At 44.9% G+C, this 27,989-nt stretch overlaps 2 protein-coding genes and 1 non-coding gene across 3 annotated transcripts; 1 reads left to right on the top strand and 2 right to left on the bottom strand.

Annotated features, from left to right (window-relative positions):
• LOC120449080 (sodium-coupled monocarboxylate transporter 1) lies at positions 1–5,145 on the top strand. Its single transcript, XM_039631384.1, has 7 exons — positions 1–307; positions 2,407–3,176; positions 3,234–3,395; positions 3,453–3,568; positions 3,626–3,985; positions 4,051–4,512; positions 4,566–5,145. The coding sequence occupies exons 2-7, from the start codon at positions 2,508–2,510 to the stop codon at positions 4,846–4,848; spliced, it is 2,052 nt and encodes a 683-aa protein (XP_039487318.1). The 5' UTR covers positions 1–307; positions 2,407–2,507; the 3' UTR covers positions 4,849–5,145.
• A 36-nt stretch (positions 5,146–5,181) lies between these two features.
• On the bottom strand, positions 5,182–18,181 carry LOC120449079 (alpha-protein kinase 1). Its single transcript, XM_039631383.2, has 5 exons — positions 17,158–18,181; positions 14,009–14,710; positions 13,617–13,721; positions 13,450–13,553; positions 5,182–6,146 (listed from the first exon to the last, which is right to left on the bottom strand). Exons 1-5 carry the CDS (start codon positions 17,672–17,674, stop codon positions 5,331–5,333), a joined length of 2,244 nt encoding a protein of 747 aa, XP_039487317.1. The 5' UTR covers positions 17,675–18,181; the 3' UTR covers positions 5,182–5,330.
• On the bottom strand, positions 13,249–13,320 carry Trnac-gca. Its single transcript has one exon. It is a non-coding gene; the product is annotated as a tRNA-Cys (tRNA).
• Positions 18,182–27,989: the final 9,808 nt, after the last annotated feature.

Here is a 27,989-nt window from a genome sequence, read left to right as displayed (position 1 = left end):
AAAATTGTCAATACGTTCGAACAGCGATCGACGAGCTGGAAAAACAAGGAAACCACTAGTGCTCAAAGTGAAAAGTACAGACAGGACTCGGCTCGAGGGACCAATCAAATCAGTGATATACGTTTGTTTTGTGACTAAATAAGAAAACACGTTAATGAAATACAGAAACAATCGTGGCACAATATTGCAAATCCAGTTCAGAACATTTCTAAGATATAGTGCAGCCAATTTAATTCCATTTGAGAGTTAATCGCATACGACAACGAAAGGATAACGAATTTGACGAATTGGAAAATTACTAACCAAGGTGAGAAGTAAATCAGTTTTTCAGTGAAAGCGCCAAAATATGCAAGTGAGTTATTTTGAAGTTTATCATTGATAAGTGATAAAAACCCAAGACAGTTTAATTGATGGTTGCGAAATTTCTCAGCCCAGAACGCTAAAAAGTGTTACCTAAAATAAATTCATTACAATTACCCATGACTAACTAGAGTAAAAAAGTTGTGAGGGCAAAAACAAATTGTAAAATGCATTTGTCAAACCAGCTAATAAAGCTGTAAGTATTTATACACATTCCCTAAAGCATTTAAATATTGTCGTTTGTTACTTCACTCTGTTTTTTTATGTGAGCTAATCGCATTCGAAGTAGGTAATGTTTGCAGCTGTCGTGACTGTGGAAAATCGCCCTGATTGCGATTGGTATCTTCTGCCAACAGTCTGCAGCACAGATCTTGTCAAGCGCTTTATTTTGTTTAAATTATATTAAAATAGAAGCGAGTTCCTCCCACCTCACACCAGATAAAAAAGCCTAGGAAAGCAAAACAAAACGCGCATATTAATTGGGTACGAAGACTTCTTGATGATGCCATTTAATGGAAGCGAAGGGCTTTTGGAATGGACTGGGGGAAAGTCCACCAATTAAGCCAGACGCCTGTCCTCAACTAGAACCCACAATTCATATGGCCACCGAGAAAAACGGGTTTCACCAATGGTATAAATAAATAACAAACCAATAAACAATAAATATAGTTTCTTAACTTGTTAGCCTAAATAAATATATAAAATAATACTCCTATTTAACTTAACATTATTTATAATGAGCTAGTTGGCAATGGCTTTATTTAGCTATAAAAACATACAATTCCTTACTGGTATTTTCTCTCTGTGCAGCTGGCCATCTTGACCATCGCTCTCTTCTGGTCGGGCTTTTTACTCTTAGTTTCCGGCATTGCCTTCGGCAACTTGGAAGCTGCTCTTCGAAGATTCCCCGAGCGATGGCGAATTTCTGGCCAAAACCGGCGCAATCCGGCTCAGTCCAATGGCCACCGATCTAAACCAGTTGAATTCGCTTAAATCTCGATTGGCGCTCAGACATTGTAGCCGTAGCCCCATCTATTCGCCATTCAGGCCATATGTGCACATATGTATATATGTATGTCCCCATGGCGCACAGGAGCAGCTTTTCTCAAATGGTTTGATTGGCCGGAAAATTGGGAGGAGGTGGAAAGGGTGGGAGGAGATGGAGGAGGAGGTGGAGGAGGCGCCATGGCTTCTGGTCTCATCAAGAATAATTGCCGAGTGTTTGGGATCAATTGAATGGGAAGTGATTGCCATCGTTGATCAGTTGCAGAATGTGTGTTTTATGATTTAACAATTAAGAAGAGACAGAGGCATGTGTAATAAATTCAAGTTACTCAAAGATAAGGCTTGTGTAATGAATTCAAATACTTGACAATTAAAATGAGAAGTAATTGCATAAATCAGCTAGGAATTGCAGACTACTACTGCAGAATTAAGAAACTGATAAAATATTTAGACTTATTGAGCATCCTAGAATTTGCTTGGAATTAAACCAAATATCTTACCAAATTCCTTAACACATTCAAGATGTGCGATTTCTTTTGGCCAGAAATAACCAGTTTGAATAAATCAACGACCAGTTTGAGGCAGCTTTCTGCCGGGCTTACTCTTCGCCCATCCACTTGTAGCTCCAAAAGAGCCATAACTCTGGATCTGGAATCAGAAATCCGTAAAAGAAATATCACCCAAAAAAAAAGGCGTTGCCTTGACTGCCCGCCCCATGAAGAAAACATATTAATCATAAAGCAATTACGCGTAAATGGAATTGTTTGTATAAGGAAATAATGTATTTGTACTTGAACATGAGACGCTGGCCAATGGCCAATGGTCGATGGTCGATGGCCTCCCCTCCTCCGGATTCAGAGATCCAGAGATCCACATCCAGATCGTTCGGTTAATTAATTAATGGGCCCAAGATGACACCAAATGTGACACCCACGGTGCGGTGTGGGCTTTGTAATGCCGCCTCGTTGCAATTTCTCTTCGCGAACCTTGATCTTGCAAGTGATCCAAGTCTAAATCGTTTCCGATCTGATCTCGTTTCAGTTTGCACACACGTCGCCGCGTGGAAAGTTGGCTGGAGAAAGTGATCTCCCGGAAATTGCCATCCTTCGATCCCCATCCCTAGTCCTTGCTCGTGATCCAGGATGTTCGCCACCCAGGACACCATTCTGAAGTTGCTGACCCTGTGCGCCCTGGCACATTCTATAACCGCACTGGCCCTGCAGGAAAGGTCTCCGACTCCCGGGGGATCTGCACCCTTGGATTCCAGCCACAAGTACTTGATCGTGCGGGGAGAGTCGCCCAGTGGATCCCAGGAGCATGTGGAATTCGATAATGCCGCCACCCTGCTCCTGAGAGCCTTCAAGAACCAACAGATTCCCGCATCCGGCGACCTGGAGGAGTGCAGTGCGCCTAGTCACAAGGCCACCTTCTCGGGATACGACTACGTGATCCTGCTGGGCATGCTGGTCATCTCGCTGGGCATCGGAATCTTTTATGGATTCTTCCAAAAGGGCGGCAGCTCCTCCAACGAGTTCCTGCTGGGCTCCGAGATGAACATCTTTCCGGTGACCCTCAGTCTCACCACCAGTTTCATCACGGCCATCGAATTGCTGGGAAATCCTTCCGAGATGTACTTCCAGGGAACCCAGTTTGTGCTCATCGTCATCCCCATGGTGCTGGTCATTCCGGTGGCAGTGAAGATCTTCTATCCCATTTACTTCAAAATGGAGCTCACTAGCTGCTATGAATACCTGGGCATTCGGTTTGGCAAGGAGATCAGGATTCTGGGTGCAGTGCTCTATGTCATTCAGGTGGGTTCCGGGATTCCAATTGCGCAGGAAAGTGATTTACATAAACTCCTTCTCCAGATGTGCTTCTACACGGCTGTGGCTGTTCTGGCCCCGGCAATTGCTCTGTCCAAGGCCACGGGACTGGACACCAAAATAGCTGTGGTCCTGATCTATGTGGTCTGCGTTTTCTACTCCTCTCAGGGTGGCATGAAGGCTGTGGTCATTGCGGATTCCTTCCAGGTGAGTTCCGGGACTACTCAAAAATATGGGATATTTTAAATTTCATTATCCTTTCAGGCTGCTGTCCTGGCTGTATCCTTGGTTCTGATCGTGGGCTTGGGCTGCTTCTACAGTGGCAATCCCATCCAGGTCTTTCAGACTGCTTCCGAACACAATCGCCTGGAGTTCTTCAAGTGAGTTAAGCCCAAAGTCCAAGTCCAAGGACCTTAGTAAACTGTTTAATCCCACAGCATGGATCCCGATCCCACAACTCGTCACACCGTCTGGTCGGTGGTCATTGGTGGCTTTTTCTACTGGACCTCGCTGTTTTGCACCAACCAGGCCTCCGTTCAGAAGTGCATGTCCTTGAAGTCCTTGAGGCTGGCCAAGATCGCTCTGGGCTTTGCCATCATTGGTCTGATTGCAGTCTTCCTGCTGAACTTCTACACGGGTCTCATGGTCTTCACCCACTACGCGGACTGCGATCCTTTGACTGCGGGTCGCATCTCAGCCACGGATCAGTTGTTGCCCTACTATGTGATTAACACCTACGAGCACATAAGCTCCGTGGCGGGAATCTTTGTGGCTGGCATCTTTGCAGCCAGTTTGGGGTGAGCTCTTTAGCTCCAGGAGAGTTTCAGGATGTCTTATTCAAAGCTTTTTCCTTCCCCAACAGAACTGTGGCCTCTGCCTTGAACTCCCTGTCCGCTGTGACCTGCGAGGATCTGCTGGTCAATGGCATGAACATCAAAATCTCCCCCGAGAAGGGAGCCACCTATGCCAAGTGGATGTCCCTGGGCTTTGGCATCGCCTCCTTCGGCCTGGTCTTCATCGTGGAGCATCTGGGTGGAGTGCTGCAGGCCACACTGACCCTCAATGGACTGATAGGTGGTGTCACCTTGGGTCTCTTCGTGCTGGGAATCGCCTGCAAACAGGCCAATACCAAGGGTGCCTTCTATGGAGGACTTTTGTCCCTGGCCCTGGTCATATTCGTGGGCGTGGTGGCTCAAATTGTCAGCGTGGAGCAGCCCGCATTGCCCACATCCATCGACCAATGCGATTGTCATGTGAACATAACGAACATCATTGGCGGCTTGCTAACAGAACCTGTGGAAATCATTGAGGAGGGCGGATTCACGTAAGACAAATGCATGGAACCCATTGAATAGTTAGCTAATTTATAAATTACAGATCGTGGCCCATTTTCCGACTGAGCTACATGTGGTACAGCATGATTGGCTGTCTACTCACCGTTTTCCTGGGCTGGTTCATATCCCTGGTCATTGACTTCATCCAGCGACGCAATGTGCTGAAGATCACCGGCAAGGGCATCGACAATCCCGCCGTTTCCGAGGAGATCTTCAAGAGCGACTCCCAGGTGCAGTACACCACCACGACGATGATTGCCGAGCCGCGACAGCCGACAAGTGACGAGGGCCATGTGAACCATGCCATTCGCATTGACGACGAATAGAACGCGAAGCCAAAACTCGATTCCTGGCGGGGATCGACGCTTCCCCAACGGCCAATTCCTTGTGTAACCTGTAACCTCCATGTACAAAGACCAGTCGCAATCTGTTAACTGTCCTAGTTTAGTCGAAAGAGTGATTTCTAGTTCTTAAGTCCCAGCCGAGGTTGTTGGCTCAGTATTCTGTATACACACACACTTACTAATGTTACTACGAAATGATTTTATCTTTAGTTCGTTTTAAGCCATCTAATAAAACCTATATATTCCTGATCAGCGTTGGTAGCTGAAATGTCAACCAAAGTTTCGACTAGTCTGCGTTTTATGATTTTCAAAGGAGTTTATTTCGTGTTGGAATTTAAATTCGAAAAAATATCATACACATATCATTAAATACAATAATTCGAATGCCTGAATAAATGTACAATTAAAACATATATATACACACGGCCCGTTGCAGCTCCATCTTCTTCCGCTCCAGTCGCAAATCACGTCACGCTGATCTCCTCGTCACTGTCCGAGTTGGAGTCGTCGTAGTCGTCGTAGTAGAGTTTCATGAACTCGGAGCCACCTGGGTGTTGCTGCTGCACATGTTGCTGCTGCGCATGCTGCTGCTGCTGCTGCTGCTGCTGCTGCTGTTGCTGTTGCTGCTGCTGCTGCTGGTGATGATGATGCAGTTGCGCAGCCGCGGCGGCGGCGGCCAGCTCCACCTCCCGCATGGCACTGAAGTGCGGGGAGTGATGCAGCTGCTGCTGCAGTTGCTCGAACCGGCGCTGCTTGGCCTCCTGAATGCTGTTCTCCAGCTTGAACTTCAGATCGGCGGCCACCAGCTGCTTCTGCATCTCGGCATTGATCTTGGCCTGGAACTCCGAGGCGCTGACTGCGGGCGGCGAGGAGGCGGCGGAGGAAACGGTTGTGCCCGGCAACGGAGTGGGCGTGGCCGCTGCCGATTGATCGCCCATTTTGAGGCTGGTGAGCAGCGGAGGGGGCGAGCTGATCTGAAGGCCATAGCCCACGGAGGGGGAGCTCCTGCTGCTGGCGGATTGCGGGGACTTGGGCGTGACAGCTGCCGTCGGCGGCTCATCCTTGGCCACCGTTCCCGGCGGGGGCGTGGCACTCCCGTTGGGCGAGAGCAGGGAGGGCGAGAGGGGCGTCAGCGGGCGATCGCACTTGGCATCGCTCAAGTCCGGATTGGGGTTGTTCTTGTTGGGCAGCGTCTGGTCGCGGGAACCGCCGCTGGCCAGGAGCTCCCGCTCCTTGGAGTTGCGCCACTTCATGCGCCGGTTTTGAAACCAAATTTTCACCTGCAAATGAAAAGGAGAAATGGGATTAAAAAAAAACCAGGCTGTAGTTTCATTGAAATGGGTAAATTGCGACTGTCCAGTGGATGGAAAGCTGTCCGGAGCAGCAGAGCTGGGATGGCTATAGATCTGGAAGTTTTCATGGCCGACGGGGCGTATGAGTGGTGTGGGTATCAAATTCCACTTTTGGGCAAAACAAACTTCTGCCGGCTATCCGACGAAAACTTTTCTGTGGCAAATTGAATCTCGTACAAACCCATTCAGAACCAACCACCCCACCACCCAATTGGGGCGGGTCGTGTGTGGGGGCGTGGCCATGGACCGGGCAGAAGTTTGAACTGCACTGCCATCGCCAGACGACGGGCATATCCATAATAAATGCAAATTAGAGACATTTACCCAAAGCGGCTACAAATTGATTAGAGGCCGCACAGTGGTGCAAAAGCAATAGGTTCAGTCAGCGTTTACATGCAAGCCAAGAGCTTCAGATTTGATATAACTTACAATCCTATCTGCGGATTGCCTATCCTTACCATAATCTTAGCATAATCCTAATCCGTAATCCTAATGCTACCAAGTGCACAAAATATCCCTTTGAAGCCCCAAGACTTGAAGTGCCCTTGCATGATCTACATTTAATATTTATTTATGTGTCCTCCTCCCACGGTGCAGGCTGCAAAGTTGGTCCAGCAAAAATGCTGTAAGTCCTGTAACTCACTTCCTGGTATCCTTCGGTGGAGGGCTTAGCTTCCTGCATGTGACAGGCTAGCTGGGACACTTGAAGCAGATTGCAGGACTGGCCGTTCAGCATCCTTGGCCCACCGCTCCATGAGCTGTTTTTGAGTTATTGTGCAGTCCTGTCTCCCCTTCCTGCCTCCCCCCTCCCTGCTCCTTGTGAGTCTGCGACACAGCAGGACATTCGCACTTTGTAGTCGGGCCCAACAATTTGCAACATTTTATGGGAGACCCACACCCCGGCGGTAATTAGATTGTGACTTGATGTGAAATTTAAAGCAAATTGATGCGTAAAATGGGTGGGCGCCCCGGCACAACCCCCTCAATTAGACTTAAGCTCTGGCATTTATAAATAAATAAGTAAACAACGGCTACAAAAAGCCGCTGACATGTTGAACAACCGATTAACCGCAGAGATTTCTCTGGGAACACAGAGCGAAACACCCAACTCCCAGTGGCACGTGCCTGATTTTGGTCTCTTGGTTCTCGGTTTGCTGTTCCGCTTACTTCCGGTCATCGAGTTTTCCAGCGTCTGTGCGGTGGAAAGCTAGATTTTCGCATTTTCCCATTTTCCGCCACCCCACAAGCAATTGAAATAATAAGCTCAGGCGGCGATAAGATTAATGATTATGGGTCCAGCCGAAAGTCAGTCGTATAATGAGGGAGAATTGGAACTTTGGGACCACTTTGGAACCACCGTCGTCATCTCGTCATCGTCTGTTTCTGATGGAAATTAATTATAAGGCGTGCAGTTTAGTGTGCCAAGGAGCAGCGTCTGGACATTTCCGCTCCCTGTTCAGCTGGTGTTCTTCGATGAGCTGGTGGCTCCCGGTTCGCATTGCTCCAAAACCTGTTTCAGTAGTAAAACCGACCCGCCGTGAAAACATACAGCATACGGAAATTCCCCGATAAACAATCCGCTTCGGAAATTATAGAATTATGAACTGCACTCGATAGGCCCCCAAATGAGCCGGATTAAGTTGTGTGTTTGTTTTGGCGTTAGTCCGGCTTGTTAACAAATATTGACCATGTTACGAGTGCTCTACCCCTCACCACAAACCCGCAATTATTGTCTAACACAAAAATATTCGCTTCATTTTTCGCCGCTCATATAATAAATAAATTTATGCAAATATTTGTGCCTGGCGACAAATACTTTAGTATTCAATTGCTGTGAATAGTAATTAGCAGCTTCGCATAGATTTCTGTTTGTTTGTTGCGCAATATATGTATTTCATAGTATTAAATGGTTATGGAGTAAACAAGGATAATATTGGCATGTCATTAATTTAATAGCTACTTGTTTTTGTGTGTTATTAGTATGAATTAAATAAAATTTTGTGAACTTGAAGTTAGGTAGAAAGTTGCAAATTAAAATGCAGCACTGCTTTATTTGTGCTTTCAAATCCTACAGATTCCGGATTTATTCTCTCTCGAAATGAACACTTGACTTACTTCCGCTCTTCATCTTTATTTTGTTCTTGGCTAAACTAATTCACATCACCAAATAAAGTTCAGAAGCACCCATCTCATCTCGAAGTCCGGCTAAACGTTCTGCCACTTTGTTAAAGACCCAACCTCTCAATATAATTCTCCCCCAAGGAAGTTGGGCCCATTCCATTGACAGTAAGCCAAAACGATAAGTAACATATTTTTCTGACACGCTGCCAGCATAACGCGCATAGAATTCGTTTGAAGTTTTTATAAACCACCCAGAGGAGTTGGGCGGAAAGTGGGCTACAAATTGCTCCCCTCTTGCGGACTCTTCTTTCTCCCCTCGCAATTTTTTTTTTTTTGCCGAAAATTGACTTTGGGCAATGAGCACAAGCTGTTGTTTCTGTGGGGGAGTCTCGAGTCCCGAATCCCGAATCCCGAATCCAGAATCCTGGCTTCGGCAACATATGTTAACTAATGAGGCTGGATGGATGTCGGGGATGGTCCAAATACATGCTACAGTATAGTATATATATATCCATCCCAGTGGCAGGCTGTCAACCCATTTCGGCACTGAGGATGTCATTCGATATGCTGCGTAATAGCGTATTAAATAGTCTGCTACTATTTGCGAAAGTCATTCCGGCAGCAGTTGGCAGTGCGTTTTGGGTTACTGACCACGGTCCATTGGGCGTCCTCCCACTTTTGTGGTTATTGTTTCAGGAGCAGGCCAAGTGCTTGCCAAATACTTTGGCCTGTGGACCACGACCGTTTATTTAGCAATTTGTCAACAATTTATTTTGTAACCAAAGCTGCGAATGATGGTTTTTAATGTTCGCCAATCGTTTTGGCGTGGAGGGTTGCAAATTGCCAAATTGAAATGAAATGTTCTTTCATTTAGGAAGCATCAAATAAGAAATTCTGATATTTTTTTAATGCTCATCAAATTAGAGTTATAAACCAATGCTTCTCATAAACTTTTTATCTTTAAACTCATCTAGTTCTTTTTGATTAAAAACCACTAAAAGACCATTAAGGATTACAAGGTCCAACTCATATCGAGTGTTAAATACCCTCGATTCCCATTCGGGGATTATTTATTGTGCAATTTGATTTAAAGCCGCTGGCTTCTGTCGCCACCGCGGAAGAAATCGAAATCGCAAACCAAATAACCAAATAAGGGCAGCAAAACGAAGCGAATGCTGCACGCGTCTGCTGTGGGAATCCCCCCGTGAATCCGGAAAAAGTACACAAAAGACAATCCAGACGAAATGGAAAATAAAAATATTTATAACGTGAAAATGCCAGGAGACAGAGAGAGAGAGGGTGAGTAAAGGGTGGGGGGAAATGGGTGGAAATTCCACAGTTGATTGCCAGGCGTTGGCGGGAATTTCCTTTATCCGAGTCGAGTTGCGCGCTTCCTTTTTTCGCTCCCCCATTTTTCGACAAATCAAAAACAGACGAATTTGTTTTGGACACGATACTTAAAAAGTTGCTCTGTGCGAAAGAGAGGGCTGCAGGCCAGACACGTGTGTGCGGGGGTTGTTGAAGTATACGCACACACACACACACATATATCTATATGAATATATATATTCACGATCCTGGTCCTTGAGTCCTTGCGTATTGATTTAAAAATGCAAATCGCATTTGGCCTCAAGATGTTTTCATTTCCGCCGCGTGATTTTGGCAGCCGCCTGCGGACAACTTTCCCCTTTTCCGATTTCCCGCTTTCCCGCTTTCCCACCGCCTTTGTCTCCGAGTGCCATTAATGGCAATTAAATTTATAGCCAGCGGATTATGAGGCTGGTAACTGTCACTTGCAGTTCGCCTTTGAAGGGGCGTGACTGATTGAAGGAGTGTGCCGTCAGGGATTTACGTATAGAAATTATATTGAGTTCATGAATCCTTAGTTATATGTTCAAGGCAGATAAGTACCTTCTGGGTGTTGAGTTTTATATGGGTTTTACTTAGTTATAGGGGCATAACTGAGTGAGATACTTCCATTATGTAGCCTATATGCAAATAACCATCTATTTCCGATGTCACTGTTTACAGCACTAGATAGCTCACAGATATTAGGCGCCAGACCTGCCGGCTAATAATGCATTCTAGACACTGATCAGTCCATTAGTTAATAACACACAGAACGTGACTTGCATTCCAAATGGAGGGGCGCGAAAAGTTAAACCAAAAACCGCCCATAAATCGCGTTGGCTGCAATAAACGCTTCGGTTTTTGGGCGCCAGCGATTTTTCGAGTGCGTTTGTAAAAATCGCAATAAACGTTGCAATGAACAACACTCGAAATGATGAATCACCTGGGCATCCTCATCAATGCAGCGTTTGCCAAAACCGCAGGGCACGCGACACTGGACAATGGCGTCCAGTCGCAGTCCAAAACCCAGTCCACTCCACTGGCCAATTGCAGGGCAGTGCACTGTGTGCTGATATTTATGGCGGGCACTGTGCAGCAAAATGAACAACAAACGGCCGCAAAAAGTGCAGCAAAAGCAAGGATGGAGGCTCTTAAATCATGTTGCATACAACTAGGCGCAGTGCAATGCACCCACACTCAAGCAACCAGCCACAAGGACTCACTCACACACACACGCGCTCAACCTGTGTCACTCGAGTGTGAATATCCGCACTCGTTCATCACCCACTCCACATGGGAAAACGGACCCCAGATCCACACCCAAACCACTCGTTATAAAGCCATCGTTAATGGAGCTCCCATCGCCGCCGGCTGGCCAACACTTTGTGTGTCCTTTGTCCTGTGTCCCGGTCACAATTCCCCACCCAGGATCCAGAGCCCAGAATTCAGAAGCCAGGATCCAGAGTCCTGTGTCCAGCTCCAGCCACCGTAAGCTGGACACCCGCTGCGATTTGATTGCGAATTTTTCTGACATTTTTGCACATTTTTGCCGTAGCCACCGAGTTTTCTTTCAGCTTTTTTCATCGCTGGGGTTTTTCCTGCCTTTTGTTTTACCATTCTCATAGCTCTCCGTTTTCACACTTTGACAAACTGCAGTTTCCAGTGTTCAAGCCTAAGATTTATAGCCAAAGTCTAGGCAATGATCATCAAATAATAGTTGAAACTTTTAGGGGAATAAGTCTGAACCAAACGACTGAATATTAGTCAAAGTTTATCATAGCCTAGTATATAAACAAAAACAGCTAAAACAGAGAACTTATAATAGACTGCCCATTAAAGTGCTTCATTACAAGGAAATTTACAATGCAGGCGGGCTCTCTGATCCAAATGGAACTAAGTAAACTCCATAAATTTAAAGGCAAGCTATATTCGTACAACTATAGCAAGTCGCTGCTTAATCAATCATTTTAAAATCACCATTATTTAAGGCCGTAGGTTGTGGAGCGGATTTCGCAATTTCCATCTCTCGGTAACATTTTAACAAATGAAATACTGTCGCATTCGACTGGACGATCTTTTTCCAGACGCGGACATTATAAGATCATTAGGGCGTAAGTGATCGATCGGCAAATGTATTCCCGAAAGGGGCGTGACCTGGCCGATGAGTTGATGAATTCCCGAGTTGCCTGCAACTGGACACGCTTATTGTGCAATTATGAAATTTTTATGAATCATATGCCAGTGAAATGCAGCAAAAAAGAGCAGAAAGAGCTGCACTAATTTGGCGTGACATTGTCAGTCATCAGCAGCCGCATCATCATCATCATCAGCAGCAGAATTGTTTTCATCATCAGCTTTTCAGGGGATGACTTCTCGCCGTGATTGAGTTGTGATCGATTACATTGTGACACGACCAAATTGGCCACGCAAATTGCTCGCAGCCATGTGAAAGCGAAAAGGGCTCCTTTGGGCTTACAAAAATTAATTTAATTATTGCATGCCGTCGGGCTGGGAAAAAAGTGCGCAATCAATGAAAACGGGCCGCCGTCTCAGGCGACATGAATTTCTTACAGCTCGTTATAATTTCATTATACTGCCACCTCGACCTCGGTCGCCTATATATCGCCTGTATATATACATATGTGTATATCTATATCGGGGCTATGTGCCCAAGAAAGCGACTGCGCATTTCAAGGAGCACTGACCCCCCACCCATTTTCCGCTTTTCTGCCATTTTCCCGTGCGCAGCCATTGCCGCCGAGCTTCCAGGGCGGAGTTTTCTCCACTTTGTTCGCTTTTTGTGTGGAGCGAAGTGGTTTTTTGGGCACTTTATACTATGGCTACCGCTGCCGTCGCCCTTTGTTGTCTGCTTATTAAAGCTGATTCGAAAAGTTGGCAACACGAATTGTTCGCAAGCGGTTGAGTATAATTTATAATGGCATAATTCTGCGCTCATTATGCTTATTGATTTTTCGTGTTGTTTTCGAGCGCAGATTGTTTATGGATTGCTTACACCAGATTTACTGAGTTTAGTGGGTAAAGTTTTTGCTTTGCCAAAATGCTAATTGAGTGTTGTTGTTGGCGGCGCCAGTTTAGCAAAATTGGGGCACATGTGTGGTGGAAAAACTCTGGCAAACTAGACGCCATAAATAAGTTGGGTCACCAAAATGTGTAAGCCAAGCTGGTAATTAAATAACTTCGGAACAAAGAGCTTATAAGCGGCAGCGAAAGTACTTTCGTCTATTTTCATGCATGCAGATAAGGAAAAAAATATACAAAGATAATAACTAACTTTAACATTGCGCTCTTTTAGGCGCTTTCGTAGGTGCAAAAAAGTCAAATTATACCTTTGAGTGAAATGTGAAAATATCGTTATTGCAAATATCTTAAATGAATGATGCAATAACTTTACAAAATGATTAATAAGAAATGCTGGAACTGGATTTAATAATAAATACTGAGGCTTGTATAAACACAAGAAACTCTGTTGAAATTACTGCCCAGCCGTACTATTGTGCGTAAAGTGAACAAAATAAATCAAACCAAAAAAATTGTTACTAGGGGGCACCCGGATTTGAACCAGGGACCTGTCGAGCTGCAATCGATCGCTCTACCTCTGAGCTATACCCCCAGTTGAATATCGCCCCATCACTTGGTTTATATAAGTGAATTTCGGCATGACTAACCACACGATTCTTTGTTCATGGATGGCTCTACAGCAGCGTAATATCAGCATTTATAAGCATATAGCTCGACTCACCTGAGAGTCCTTCAATCCCAGTCGCTCGGCCAGCTTCTTGCGATCCGGCTTGCTGATGTACTTCTGCTGCTGGAAGCGCTTCTCCAGCCCCTTCCTCTGGGAATCTGCAATGAGGGCCACCATTATTTGAAATCGGGAACTCGGGAGTGGGTGCCCCAACTACGCACCTGAGAAGACGGCACGTCGCATCATCCCACGGCGGGGCTTGCCACGCGTCGAGTGAGCCCAGGGGAATCCCTGGCCAGGAGGCAGGGGGAACACTTGGGCGCCAACTGCAGTTGTTGCAGAGGAGAGAGTGGAAAGAGGAAATGCATTAGACCAAAACACTTGTTAACGGGCACAGCGGGGTGCCACTGGCCACTGGCCACTGGCCTCTGGTTGGGGATGTGACACTTGATATATGCGGCCATTAGGGGAGCCTACACTTTAAAATCAGTTCTCAAATTTGCAAAATTGAAGCTGTATCTAAAGTTAATTTTAAGGTAATAATGTGCTGCATTCTATTTTTAATAATAATCTTTTAAATTTCTTTAGATTCGAATTTTTTCGAGTATCTTACCACTCATGTAGGGATTGCGGCAGTGCGCCAGCAGCGAGTGGAGGTGCGGGTGGTTGAGGGTGTGCGGCAGGAAGGGCGTGGGGCGGCTGGGCATGGGCTTGGCAATCACCGGCGGAGGAGGCGGTGGCGGCGGCGTCGGGTGTCCATGGCCACCACCACCTCCTCCTGCTCCTCCGGCGCCCAGCAACTGCTGCTGCTGCTGTTGCTGCTGCTTGTCTTGCGTTAATCTTCGACTGGCGCTGGTGTCGTCGTCGGGATTGGGATTCGCCAGGTCGTGCGGTCGACCATCCTGGCCAGAATTGCCATTGCCATTGCCATTGGCAGTGGCAGTCGATGCGCCGTGATTGTTGTCGCTATCACTAATTGTGCTGCCAGGTGACGACGACGAGGATGCGGTTTGCGGTTGACAACTATTGCCGGGATGTTGCTGCTGTACATGTTGCTGCTGATGCGGCGGCAGTTGATGCGTTAGAAATGCGGGATGCGGAAAGTGGGCGTGCCCCGCCCCCGGATGATGGTGATGCGGATGCTGATGCGGATGAGAGTGAGAGTGCGAGTGCTGATGTCCTGGCACTGGCAACGCCTGGTGCTGCGGGTGGGGATGCGGATGCTGCTGCTGATGGTGTTGCTGATATTGATGCGAGTGCTGTTGCATGAAGTTTTGCTGCAGATAAGGCCATATATGCTGCGGTTGCATGAATTCTGTGGAGGAGAAGTGGCGACACCATTAGTGGCGAGTGAGTCACTAAAGCGCGGCGACAGCTCAAACTGCCACTGTGCCCGAAAGTATGCTGTCCAAAATGGGGGCACTTGGAAAAAAACTCGAGGGAAAACTAGAAAGTAGCGCTTAATATATAGTAACTTAATGTATTATCAAAATAAAAACAAACACCTCAACTCCACATTGATTATATGCTAATTAATTGCTCGGTCTTCTGTGCCCAAAACCACTTTGAAGTGTCAGATTGTCAGCCTTGAAAACAATCTGCCAAAGTCGTTATCCTGCCCCGAGACTTGGCTCATCCTCAAGGAGTCGTTGAAGCTCGTTATGTGCTGTCTTGCGAATTTCCAGACAGGCGCCATAAACCCCCAAAAGTGCCACCCACAACCCCCAAACACTCACACACACACACACGCGCGCAGACAATGGGAAATGAAATCTGCTTTGAAGTGTCAGTGTGAAGTTGGCATAATTAAAGCAAACACAAACTCCGGCATAAAGGACTTCACGCACACACACAGCAGCGCAGGAAGACAGACAGACAGACAGACAGAGGAGCTCGCACCTTGAGAGCAAAGTTTGGCGCCTTTGAAGGATATGCTGCATATATGTATGTATGGGAAGGATATCGGGGGTTGGAATCTCGTCATTGGAGTATTGTGTGGCTGCATTTCATTTTCTAATTAAACACCCCAAAAAGGCAGCCACCATGGAGGCTTTTCCCCATGTTCCCCATGTTGATTTGCCCCGCCTCACGCACATGCTGACAGGCTGGCAGTTGCTGCAGGATATTCAGGATATGATTTTAATTCGATTAGAGAACTGAAACAATTAACGAATTAACGCCTCTTTAGTTTCGACATTGTGTGCGCGTTCAAACTGATGCTTTTGACTCCTGTGGCCAACGGCTTTTTGCGCTGCGGAGCCCCGAAAATTTCCATTTCTATTATGGCATCCTTGATTGTCCTTGTGTGTGTGTGTGTGTAGGAGTGTAGGAGCATGTGTGTGTTTGTGTGCTTCTGTGTGTGTGGCACATGTGTGCCTAATGAGCGCACAAATTAAGTTATAATTGTTCGCTTTTGTTTGTTTTGTTCGTCGGCGGTTTACCGACTTTTCTGTATCTGCATCTGTGCTCCGAAAATGTGGCAAGTTTTTCGACTTATTGGTTTATGTGCCAGCAAAAAAGTTCATTTATGGCTTACTCTTGGGCAAGAAGCCGTTCGCATTTCGAGGGGGAAATGTGCTAAGTGGATTATTGATTGAAATTCGAAGGCAATTAGTTGGAATATGTAGAGAGGATTAATGGGTGGAAAAACTTAGAAAGTGGGTAAATGGATACCTAATGGTCGAAGCAGTTTTGCTGGGCTATGAAGACATTAAAAGTTACTTATGTGTTATACATAGCATTAAAAGCATGATCTACATAATATTAAATATATTACCTAATAATAATAATTGTAGCAACCTTTTTTGCCACGCTTTGGCCATAAAAAACAGCACGATCTAACGCCAAAATATCGCGAATAAATTCCCATAAAAAACAGTCATAAAATAAGGGAAATCGAAAGGTCCTGCCCACTCATTAATATGGAAAGTAAACCGCGATGCGATAATCACATGACAATTAAATCCCACAATCCCCAGAACTACAAGGGAACAATGCTAAAAAACGGACAAGGCAGAGCTGTTACATTGACTGATGGCCAATTGGTTCCGCCTACCTTCTGTCCCCCACCCCGGATCTGGACCTTTTCCATGTCCCAACTGGCATAGGGATTCCATGCAACCATTGTCATCCCCCGTTGTAAGCAGCACGCGGCAGAGGATCCTTCGCACATAGCATATCCCGTGCAAAACCTGGCGGAAGTGCGGATGGGAATGGGACGAACTGGTTAGGCGGCTTTGTGCTCAGGGGCTTGGCTCAATAATTTAAACATGATTAGGTCTGGTTGTGTTTTTACAGCCTGCAGGATCAGCGGCGAAACGCCCCGAGGACTTAGGCCAACACACAGTAAAATCGCGGCGTAAAAACTAAGGCAACTGCGAAGTACCAGGACGTTGGGCTCTACCCTCCTCGCGAGGAGTCTGCGTAAACTTTCGGCCAGATTTGTTATTCTTTTGGCTTTTCATATTGCAATTGTGTTTGGTATTTTGTTTTCATTTGGCATTAGCCATGGCAAATTAATTGCCAAGCCTTTTTATGGCATTCTTTGTAGCAGCCCGCGGCGCAAACCTAATTGGAGGAAACTATCTCAGCGACTTAGGACCACTTCAGAATTGGAAGGGGCCAAGGCAATTATGAAATATAATCATTTTGCCAGAAAGGGGTTCTATTGAAAAGAACTTTCAAAGAGAATGAACTACTACTACTACTACTAGAAAATTTTACCCAAGTCATAAGACCGAATTCAGATCTAGTATTGCTTACCATTTCTGACCCGGACTCCTTCCCGGGTGTCGCCAAGGATCGCGCTGACACTGAACTTGAGAATGGGCTTGCTGTTGGTATCCTTGAGGATGGTGTTGCCGCCCGTCGGCATGCTGGGCTCCTTGGGCTCCACCTTGGGCAATTTGATTGCCACGGGCTCGTCCACATCGGCCAGCTCCTCCTCCAGCTCCTCGTCGAGATCCATGTGCGGCTCCTCGCCCTCGACACTGCCAATATCGGCGACGATCTCGTCCGCCGAGGAGGACCCATCGTCCTCGTCCATCTCCTCGATGCTGTCCACACTCTCGGCACGGATTTCGCGGCACTTATCACACTTGTAGCCGCGCAACTTGGAGCAGCCGCAGGACTCGGTGGGCTGCTCAGCCGTATCCGTAGCCTCTGTTCCCGTGCCCGACCGACGCGACAGGAGCATCTCGCTCAGGCTGGACTTCAGCTGGCTTTCCGTGTAGGTCTGCTGGGCGTGCAGGAGACTGTCCACGAGGAAGGCCGTAGACATAACGCGACGGAGCTGGCTGCTCTATATTTCCGTAGTCTCTATTATCCGTACTGTGTGTTCAGTTCTCGTCTCTACCCGCCAGTTGTCGCGTTCGCGTCGAGTGCTCAATTCGAACTGAACTCGTTGGCAGAATATCCTGGCTGGCGCAGGACGCAGCATCCGGATGCCCAGGACTGCGATTTCGGGGTTGCTCGTCGTTGGTTGGTCCGCTCCTCCTGCCCAGTAGAAGTGTCGGCTGTGCGGCACGTGATGCTTCGTCCTTATGTACATCCTGCTCTCGCCCTCTCTCTCTCTTTTTCTCTCTCTGTCTTCCTCTCTCTGTTTCGCTCTCCCTGCGAGAGCGTGTGCGTGTGTGCGTAAGTGTCCTGTTTAGCCTTTGCCTGCTCGTTATTGTTGTACGCTTTTTATTTGATTTTATTTGTGTGAAAACAATAAAAATTTAATTTTCTTGTTTTGTTGCCTTGCCACTCGCTGCCTTGAACTGAATTTGCCTCGATCTTATTAAGTTTGGGCTGCCATTCCACAGTGCTGCACAGTGGGATAAATCGTGAAATTATTAAAGATGAGAATTATAATCATAATATAATAAAAAAAGTATAAGAATTAGAATACATTTAATGGATAACTTGTACTACATGACCTATGTATAAAAGGTAACTATATTAATGCTAAACAGGATTTGATAAGTATATACATAAGTAAATGTTAAGAGTTACAAGTTTGATTAAGCATAAATTCTTTTTCTACAAAAAACTTCGCACCATAAAGTTTAAAGTTTAAGGATACAGAGTCATGGAACTAAGCAGCATAAGTCGAATTGGACTTCTCCATCCATAGACTTTTGAATTTGTGCGAGCAATTTGTTGCAGGCATGTAGAAGGAAAAAGAATGCCGGCAAGCGGCCAAGGAGTCAGTAGATTAACTTTTATTATGACCGCAAATTAGTTGTCCTCGTCGCCGTTGATGACGACAATCGAGTTTATCGACAATGATGACTTATTTACTCGGCGTCGCAAGCGTGGTAAATGCGAAAATGGCTGAGCAGCGGTTATGTAAGCTTAGGAGCTAGATAAACAGCCGAATGTGGCAAGGATGTGTGTGTCCTTTTGGCCTCTATTGTGTGCGAACAGAACAGAAAAAAAAGAGAGAGGGCGAGAGCAACGAGCAACCCTTGTGCGTCAGTGGCTGGGGTTCCAAGGAGTTCTGCCCGCAGAAGGGGCGTGGCCTCACTCGAATCCCATCACCGAATGCCATCAGGAGCGGAGCTGAAAGGCGGAGAAGTGCTCTCGACAATAGGAAGAAGTACAAGGATAACAAAGGCCCCAGCTCAGATTGTTTTGCGCTGCCATTTGTGGCTTTTTGCTTTCATATGGAGCACGCCTCAAAGGATTACCCCGTATCCGTGCAGCCAGGACACTTCCACTTCCACATCCACTTCACCCGCTGCTCCTGCTGGCAGCGAGTACATAAAACATGCTCATATAAGCGTATAAATATGTGATAATAATGATTAAAACTTCTCATCATACCATCATCATTTATGCAAAGGATTCCGTCCATGGCGTGTGTTTGTGTATGTGTGTATGTGTGTGTGTTTGTCTGTGTGCGCTGAAGAGTCCTTACATTTTTATTTGCCACCGACACTGAAGCTGAAGCTGAAGCTAAAACTGATGGTGAGTATTTTCCATTTTCCACAATTTCCCCGGTTCCGCTCGGAAAATGGCTCTCTCTTAGCCATCTCCAGCTATCTCCATCTCTCTTTGTAGTCGCCATAATATGAGGACAATTATTTGATAAGTGGGCTGAATGTGCAGCTTCCTCCGGCTTCCCAGCTCCTGCTCGGATTTGGATTTGGATACGGATTCCATCTGGCATTGTTACGGCCCTGCTGCTGCTGCTGCTGCTTCTGCTTCTGCTTTTTGACAAATGAAAGGGGTCACCGAAACAGGCTTTTGTCGACAGCCCCCAATAATATATATACTTGCCCCCATTTTCCGGTCGGGGGAAAGGTGTTGAAGACAAACTTTTAATTGTTTTTCGGAGTGTTGCCATGGTGTGAGTTGAGTTCCGTTTTTATTTTTTTAATTTGTTTGCCGAATTGGAAATATGTAAATGATGTTGGGTCTGCAGTGTGGATTATTGTGCTGTTAACGTTTGGCTTTTTGGCCGGGCTTTGTGGGCGTATTGTTTGGACTCGTTACGAAATATGTGATGAATGTGAGGGGATCGGATTGATAATGGAGGTACTTTTGGGATTGAGAAATCAAAGAATAACTCAAATGTAATTTGGTATATTATCTATCCTCACAATACAGAAAAATGTATGAAAAACATATTTATGAATGGTCTGGTTCGAGCTAAAAAAGATCAAAGGCAACAAGGACATAGATTCCTCTCTTCAAATGTTTTAAAAGTACCATAACTACGGAGAAATGATTGCACAGTTCATAAACAGAATCAGACTGTGAATCAAAATGATAGTACACATCAAAGCTTATTACCCATCTCCAACTGCTTCTTCCAAGCCCGAAGCATCTGACAACTAAACTCGCTTTCTTTTCGTGCTCACTCCAACCAATCTGGCAAAATACCCTTGCAGGTAAATCCAGTTGGCCAAATTCAAAGACTTCTTTCTGTCAGCGCTGCCACATGCCAATCCAGCTCGAATAAACAACTTCATGGCTCTTTGGGGCGAGTGTATGTGGAATCGAATGCCGCTGACAGTCGCATCATTATATGGATATCATTATCGTGTATCGTCTGCAGCAGCAGCAGCTACAGCTGGCAAAAAAGGTAAAATGTCACAAGATGCTGCAAGATGGTTGGGGCACAAATGGGTGGTTGAGTGGTTGGTTGGTTGCTTGGTTGGTGGCATTCTGAATTCGTGGGCGGGTGTGAGGGGGGGTGGGGGCGTGGTTGGGCAATATAATAAAGCGCAAACATTTATACACGACACTCGATGCGAGAGACGATATAGAAAAAGCATTCCAGCCAAGTTAACTGTCGATATCAGCTGCTGCCACGACCATGTCCCCACCACGCCCACAGAACCCACTCCACACCGCCCACCATCCATGAAATGAATGCGAATTCTGTTTGCCATCGATTTTCAGGACAACGTTTATTATTTTTATTATACGCGCCGGCAAACTAGAGAAACCGGAGCACAACTCTCGGGGTGGCTGCGAAATTATGGGCTTTTCATAACGTTAACAGTCGCATAAATACGCTCTTTGTGTCAGCCAAGTAGAAAAAATGCGATAAAAGATTATAAAGTGTGTGTTGTCGTTGGCTTTTGCTGCCCAGTGGGTTGCTGCTGCCTTCTGGATTCTGGATACTGGATTCTGGCTTCTGGGTTCGGAGTTCGTTCTCTTTCTCGTCCTGCCGGCGACATCTGTTTCCGACATCTTTTAATAAAATTTTCATCTTTATTACAAAACGATTGTTTTATGCGCCACGCCCCCCTCGGCACTGCTACTCCCACTCCTCGGATGCCGTGGAAATCCCGGACTTCAACTTGAACTTGGACTGGACTACGGGACGACGTGTCCTGCTGGCGGAAGTCCTTCAGCGGAGTCGCGAACGGAAGTAATTAGAATGAAGCGATTTTTAGTTGCCAAGTTTTTGGCTCACATTTTTATTTTCTTTATTTTTATTTGGCGCAAGGCGAAAAGTTTTCATGCCACTCCACGACCTGCCGCCAAACAGTTTATGAAAATATTTTGTATTCCTCACTTTATTACTTTATTTCACTTAATTTGATTTGTATGGAAATAATTGCCAACTTTATTGGTTAATTTATGAAATTTACACATTTAATGGTTTGCGAGTTGGCCATGTGTGTTTGTGGCTTGTCGGTAGTTGTGGTTTTGTGGTGGCTCGCTTATTTATTTGTGTTTGGACCTGTGGTTGCAAAGTGCCGTTCAGTTGAGTGGTTGTTAAGTGGGCCTAGTTAGGTGTGTAAGTATGTGAGAAATGCTAATTTGAACCAGCTCCTTTTATAGCCAATAAAGTGCAAGTAAGGCGGTTAATTATTGGTATTTTTATAGGGCATCAAATCGATTATATCATCTGCTCTTCTATCTTTATTCAATTCTCCCTTGAATTTGTATTAATTTACCGCAGTTCATGACCTCCGTTGGAGTTCTCTTTCCGCTTTTTTAAAGGTAGCACAGAAGGAATATTTTTGCAATATTATTTTTTACAATTTTTTACAGCTGAACCTCGTTGATTTTCGATGTCCGCATGAGGGCGCCGATTAAACCAACTGGAAAATTCGCATAGCCCCTGCTCGACCATGCCCCCTGATTTCCCCACGCCCAGTATTTCCCTGAATTGCAGCGGCAAAAAGTAAATAAACAGAGCTTTTGCAAAAAATCAAAGAGTTGCATAATTTTCCAGGCGAAGAGAGGCGGCGCGAAGGCAATTAATATTTTTTATTGCATACAAATTGCGTAATTAGTCAAAACTAAATGACAGGACACAAGGCACACAGGCCCAGAAATGAGAAGGACAATCACAATCACAAAATCGCAAGGAGCAGAGGAGCAAAGGAGCAAAAGGGTAGCAGACAACAAATGTGTTGTTGTGATTAATAAAATTACACGAAAGGAGACGCAGACTGGCACACAAAGGATAGGCAGGATACAACGAAATTTGACAGCTCGAAACAATAACAACAGAAGCAAACCCACAGGACTCGAGGAGGGTTGAAATCCAGATCCCTAGAAAAAAGGCTCATCACTTGACGCTGCGGCCAAGAAGGAAAAATGGAAAAAGGAAAAGGACGCGCTACTACAACGTGTGAAAGCAGCCAAAGGACATTCGGCGGCTACTTGACTCGAGTCCCTCGAGGAGTCCAAGGAGCACTTTAATTAATTTTTATGTCTCTCTGAGTTATGTGACTCTCTGTGGGCACCGAAATCTGCGATTCAAGGCCCAGCCACTCGGAAGTAATTTGGGAATTTATGCGGCGTTGTAGTTGTCACACTAGATCACAGGATCGCGGGTAATTAGTCAAACAAATTTACACGAAATTTATTGAACGTAAGGAAATGGGAGGAAGGAGTGCTGGAGGGTTTTCTCAAGGTAAATGTTGATCATTACTGATCTCCACCAGCCTCTAAAGATTAACTTATTAATATTCCTAGTTCCCTTTCATTTCATTTCTAACTTTCATTTATAATTCTAATCTGATGGATCACCCTGCGAAGTCACTCACAGCCAATTGACAAGTGCCGAGTGCTCGATTCGCGTGATCTCACAACAAGTTGTCAGGACTAATTAGAGAGTTTGGCCAGCTGACGCAGCCGAATGCCACCCCCTATATAAGTCCTGTTCCTCAACTCCATCCCCCCGCGCAAGTGGCATCAATGTAACGCCTAGTTAGGCAACAGATTGCGCTGAAATGTATGCAAAGGTTGGAAAATCAAACCACCACCAACGCCGCCGAAAAGGACAAAAGGGATGCCCGGTAATTTAGACACGCTGCTAAATTAGCGAAAGGGTGACCCCGTTTTATACGGATATATTTATAGGGCATGGGGATTAGGCGCGGGGAATGCAATTGGATAATGAAAATAAAATTAGTTTTGGTCACGTGCTTAGGGAAATATGAAATGATTATTTATGAAATACAGAAAGAACTCGTATGCATATATGCCAGTATGCCTGGATGGGCCGTTTCTAACTCGGAAGAAGCTCTAGGAAATAATCACAAAAACCAAAAGCCAATTCAATTAACTTGGCTGCCAGTGCAGTTGAAGCCGATGAGTGAAGGCCTGCGGCCGGAGGCGCAGCATTTTTAATTATCCGGACGGAGAGCTCCTGTGCCTGCTCCTCTTCCTCCTCCTCCTCCTCCTCCTCGTGCCGTGATTCATCCGGGTTACGGCGCCTGCTACTTTTTAGCAAATCCATTGGATGCATTTCTGATGGACTCCTCTTCCTCCTCCTCCTCCTCCTCCTCGTGCCGTGATTCATCCGGGTTACGGCGCCTGCTACTTTTTAGCAAATCCATTGGATGCATTTCTGATGGACATTTGGCTTCTGTTTCTGACCAGGCCAACAGCTAACAGCTAACAGCAAACGGCAAACGGCAAACGAGGTGCCTCGAAACAATTTCTGCATTTGCCAGGCTTTGGCATTTCGGTTTTGCTCACTCGTCACAGATTTTGATTGCACAATTTAATTTAATTCTTCATAGACTTTTTTCCAGCTCCCTGTTTGCCTTGGGTTCAAATTATTACGAGTATTTACATTTATGCAAAATGCGGTCTGCATATTTGTTTCTATTTGCCTCCAGTTGATTGACATTTGCACGCTGTCCGGAGCATCGAAGGGTTGAAGTTGCCGTAATTAAGGAATCATATTTTTTGTTTGTTTAGTTTGCGGTAGGCTGAAAAATACCGAGTGTAGCTTCATTTTCCTATCACACAATTCTCATGTTTAATTTTTTAATGGTGGCATATCTTTGTAATTGCTAAATTCCCCACGCATGATTCTGAATTTGTATCAGAAAGTCTGCTGTGTGGCTCTATATGTACTGTCGTACGCATGCCAACAGGTCAACCGCACAGTTCAATTAAGACCTGTTAAATACGCTTCAAAAGTCAGGAGGGCATTCTAGACACAAGAGCGCCTTAAAAGGGCGCGTAATATTATATTCTCAACATCCTACATAATTAAATAAATTAATACAAATTTAGGTATATGCTTCAAAACCCAGTCAAAAATAACATTTGCCTTTGAACTTTATCCACTTTACTCGTTCATTATTTTAAGACCCTCATTCCGCTACTGATTGCGCAAGAAGAAATCTGAAATTGAGTCAACTAAGGGCCACAGCCTCTCCAGCCATTTAGTCGATTTCGAGGCTCTGTGCGTAGTCATACAGATAATATTATTTCTGAAAATATGTAAAAAGTAAAAGAATATCAACTCCCCGGATGAGTAGTGCGTTATTACCATATCATTAATTGCGTGCAGTAACAGACCCTGGAAACAAGGCAAGAAAAAGTGGGGATAATAAAAAACTATTGCATAATAATAAAGCAACAATAGCAGCATAATTAAATAGCAGGCAATGAGCCAGTTAATCATTATCAACGCAGGCAAGGACCTGCCAGCAGTAAGTATTGAAACGCATATATCGATCAAACTGAATGACAATTGATTGAGTGCGGCCAGAATAAAAAGTGCAATAAATGCAACGAGCTTCGCCGCAATTTGCTGACCCTTGACCGTCAGTAAGTGAACCGAGGTCGTTTGACCCGCCGACCTGAAGTTATATAGCTTTACCGTTGGGTGTTTGTCCGCACATCGCAATCATTTTAGTGTCCGACGTCATAAAAAGCACACTGGGCCTTAAACCAGTTTCAATAAATGTTATTGTTTTATTTTAAGACTATTTGTAGTGAGTTTACAGTTGAATCAATTAAGCCGTAAACGAAGAGGAGCTTTCCGCAATGCGATCGCCGTAAAATCCCTCCATAAACTATTATTATTATTCCAATAGTCGGTTCAAGATTAGTAGCCTTGACAGTAATTGGTAATTGCAGTGGAAATCTGCTCGAAAATTAATGAGGAGGCAAGCCAAAGGTGGGGCAATCGAGGGAAGCCTTGTTTTTGCCTTGTAGATCAGTTGTCGGGTGCCGCCCCTTTCTATATAGAGGCGGGATCTTGACGTTGGATAATATAATGGCTTAACTGCCAGTGTATGGCTTAACTGCCAGTGTATGGCTTAACTGCCAGTGTATGGCTTAACTGCCAGTGTATGGCTTAACTTTCTTTAATAAAATCGAGAACACTAAGTGTTCTTAGGCGTATTTGAAAAACTCACATACCAAAATTATTCAAAATGTAAAGATTATGAAGACACATATATAGCATATCTTCCTAAAAGTATGCAGAACTGTATCTCAACTTTAACTGTATCTGATTATGTTAAGCAGAGAAACTAGTTTCTCTTGGAAAGTTGTAGATACATTCAAGAAAGATGTATTTGGTCTAACATAGGTTTAAATATACATATAAGAAGACATAACATTTGTAGGAATAATATTAGAAAAGTTGATGAAATACATAATTGTGAAGCTGCACATAATGCACGACTTGAATTTGAATTCGACTGCCCTAAAATTTCCAATTATGCGGCAATTAATTCCCCTGCCATATAAACTCAAATGAAAATCGTCAAAGATGCAAATCATTTTCCACAAATTAAAACATTAAGTCTGCGGGTAATTATATCCGCTTCAACGCCTCCAACAGCAAGTCGAAAACTTTTTCATTTCTTGGCCATAATAAAGAGATTTGTCTGCAGAGGCTGACTGGGCTCGCTTTTGACCACGATTGCGCAGAACCCTGCAGCCCTGCTAAACAGCAGTCTGTTTTGTCCTTCGAGCGGTAATTGAAAGAAAACGATGTATTAAGTTGGCCAATTCGCTGGATGGGCCAACTCCTCGGACTGCGACTGCTTCTAGGCCAGTCGTCTGTGAATTATGGCCCTTGGAAGGCAGTGTTTTGTAAGCCTGTCTACCGTGTGGTCGGTCGTTGAATAATTGAATAAATGGATATGTAAAAATTTCTGCACTTCACGTCATATTTTTGGCAATAGGTTTATGGCCATAACCAGCTAGCTAGCTAGCACATATTGTTTCAGCTAGGTCATATGTTTCATGGGCCTGGCTCGTGCTGTCTGATTTCCGATTTGCTTGGCAATGAGATGCCGTTTGATCTTCTCAATCTTTCTGGCTGGGTTTTCGGGCTGGGGACTTGTAGTAACCTCTCTAGGTAGGATTGCGACACTTGAGACCTGTTTTTTTGTGATCGTTCAGGTGAATCAACTTTCAATGTGAAGGATGATGTCTCGTTCTGGTCACACCCTTTTCAACAGCGAATCTCTAAATATAAATCAAATGTATGTCAGGTTCAAAGTTCGCAGTATTCCAGACGTACTTTGTTGCCCCTCGAGTGTGATATCCACATAAATCCGGGCCCTTACCCCTGTTTAACCAAGGTTTACTGCCGAGTGCCTGACAAACAAATTAAAAAGTTTGCGAAACCTATTCGAAAGGGTCTATACAATATTGGGGCTTGGCCACTTTCAAGTGCGGGGAATTTCTGTTTGAATGCTGGCAAAAGCGTAATTTGTTACCAATTTGGTAAGAATGGATTTTTGTAAATGGTTTTAGGGAAATCTGGTTCACTACCAAACTAATTCTACTAACCGGCGTACGCCTTATTGTACAAAGCCTCAAATCAAAATTATCACTAAATCGTAACTTCAATATTTGTTTTCTTTGTAAAACAGGAATGCGCAAATGTAAAACCATAAAAACTACCTCTTTTAATGCCTTTGACGTGGGTTCTGAAAGTACTAAATAACAATATTAGATAATTTTTCACACATTTTCGCGCCTTTAATATGTGTACGATTCAAGATAAAGATACTTATTTAATATATATCTTTACAATTACGATTTCCCTTAGTATTTAAGCTTGGTATCATCATTTGCCGAAGATCGACTGCTTTTCAGTGACGTCTTCATTTTGATCTCGGTACCAAGTACCGAGCATGATCATGCAGTTAAGATCTTTGTCGCAGGGCAATTAAATCGAACGTGCCGTTAACTAATCACCCATTTAAGCCAGACTTCATGTCATTTCGTCTGGCAAACTTGAACTTGTGAGGAGTGGACATTACTGGCCTCTGTAAAAATGACTTAAGTCATTCCAGAGGCAAATTCCTCTTGCCATTCAAGTGGATCGTCTGCCGAGGCAGTTTGAATATTTTTAATGTCTCCCGTGGCCTTTTCCGCAAAATGCTGGCAATTATAATTATAAACAATATAAGTTAAAATTTTTGGTTGTCCAAAAACGACCACAACTTGTCCCCATAACATGTGTCGCGGTCTTAATTTTTCGTTGTCAAATGTAAACATACTTGGTTGTGCTTTAGTTTCGAGTTTCACAACTGCAATTAAGTCGTTCTTGACAACTGCAGCCTTCAGGGCTACTTGTACTGTATATTAGATTAAGGTCTTTGGGTCAAATTTATAAGTGCAGTGGAATCCTTGGCCGATAACTGGGTAACTGTGTCATTTGTAAGCCGCGCGAATCTCACTTATTTCCGACTGGATAAGCTAGGTACCAAGTTTACTGAGCACTTGAGGAAAGTTGGATTTTCGAGAGGCTTCGCATTGCGACCCACTGGAATCGCATTGAACTGCGGGAGAACTTCCTTTGTGGCGGCAAATGGTTCTACAAAAGACCAGTTTCCGGTGCGGTCATGCTACTTAATGTGCTGAAATCTAAA

This window comes from Drosophila santomea, chromosome 3L (genome assembly GCF_016746245.2).
Source record: "Drosophila santomea strain STO CAGO 1482 chromosome 3L, Prin_Dsan_1.1, whole genome shotgun sequence".
Lineage (NCBI taxonomy): Eukaryota > Metazoa > Arthropoda > Insecta > Diptera > Drosophilidae > Drosophila > Drosophila santomea.
Note: the sequence above shows the minus strand (reverse complement) of the source record. Positions and strands in the feature narration are given on the sequence as shown.

Bases quoted from the DNA above. Each gene is read 5' to 3' on its own strand.
- LOC120449079 (XM_039631383.2), bottom strand. From the start codon at position 17,674: ATGTCTACGGCCTTCCTCGTGGACAGTCTCCTGCACGCCCAGCAGACC. The intron at 14,711-17,157 runs GTAAGCAATACT...TCTCCTCCACAG, and splicing joins AGGAGTCCGGGTCAGAAATG to AATTCATGCAACCGCAGCAT. The intron at 13,554-13,616 runs GTGCGTAGTTGG...CCCTCATTGCAG, and splicing joins GCGACGTGCCGTCTTCTCAG to ATTCCCAGAGGAAGGGGCTG.
- LOC120449080 (XM_039631384.1), top strand. From the start codon at position 2,508: ATGTTCGCCACCCAGGACACCATTCTGAAGTTGCTGACCCTGTGCGCC. The intron at 3,396-3,452 runs GTGAGTTCCGGG...TTATCCTTTCAG, and splicing joins TCATTGCGGATTCCTTCCAG to GCTGCTGTCCTGGCTGTATC. The intron at 4,513-4,565 runs GTAAGACAAATG...TATAAATTACAG, and splicing joins ATTGAGGAGGGCGGATTCAC to ATCGTGGCCCATTTTCCGAC.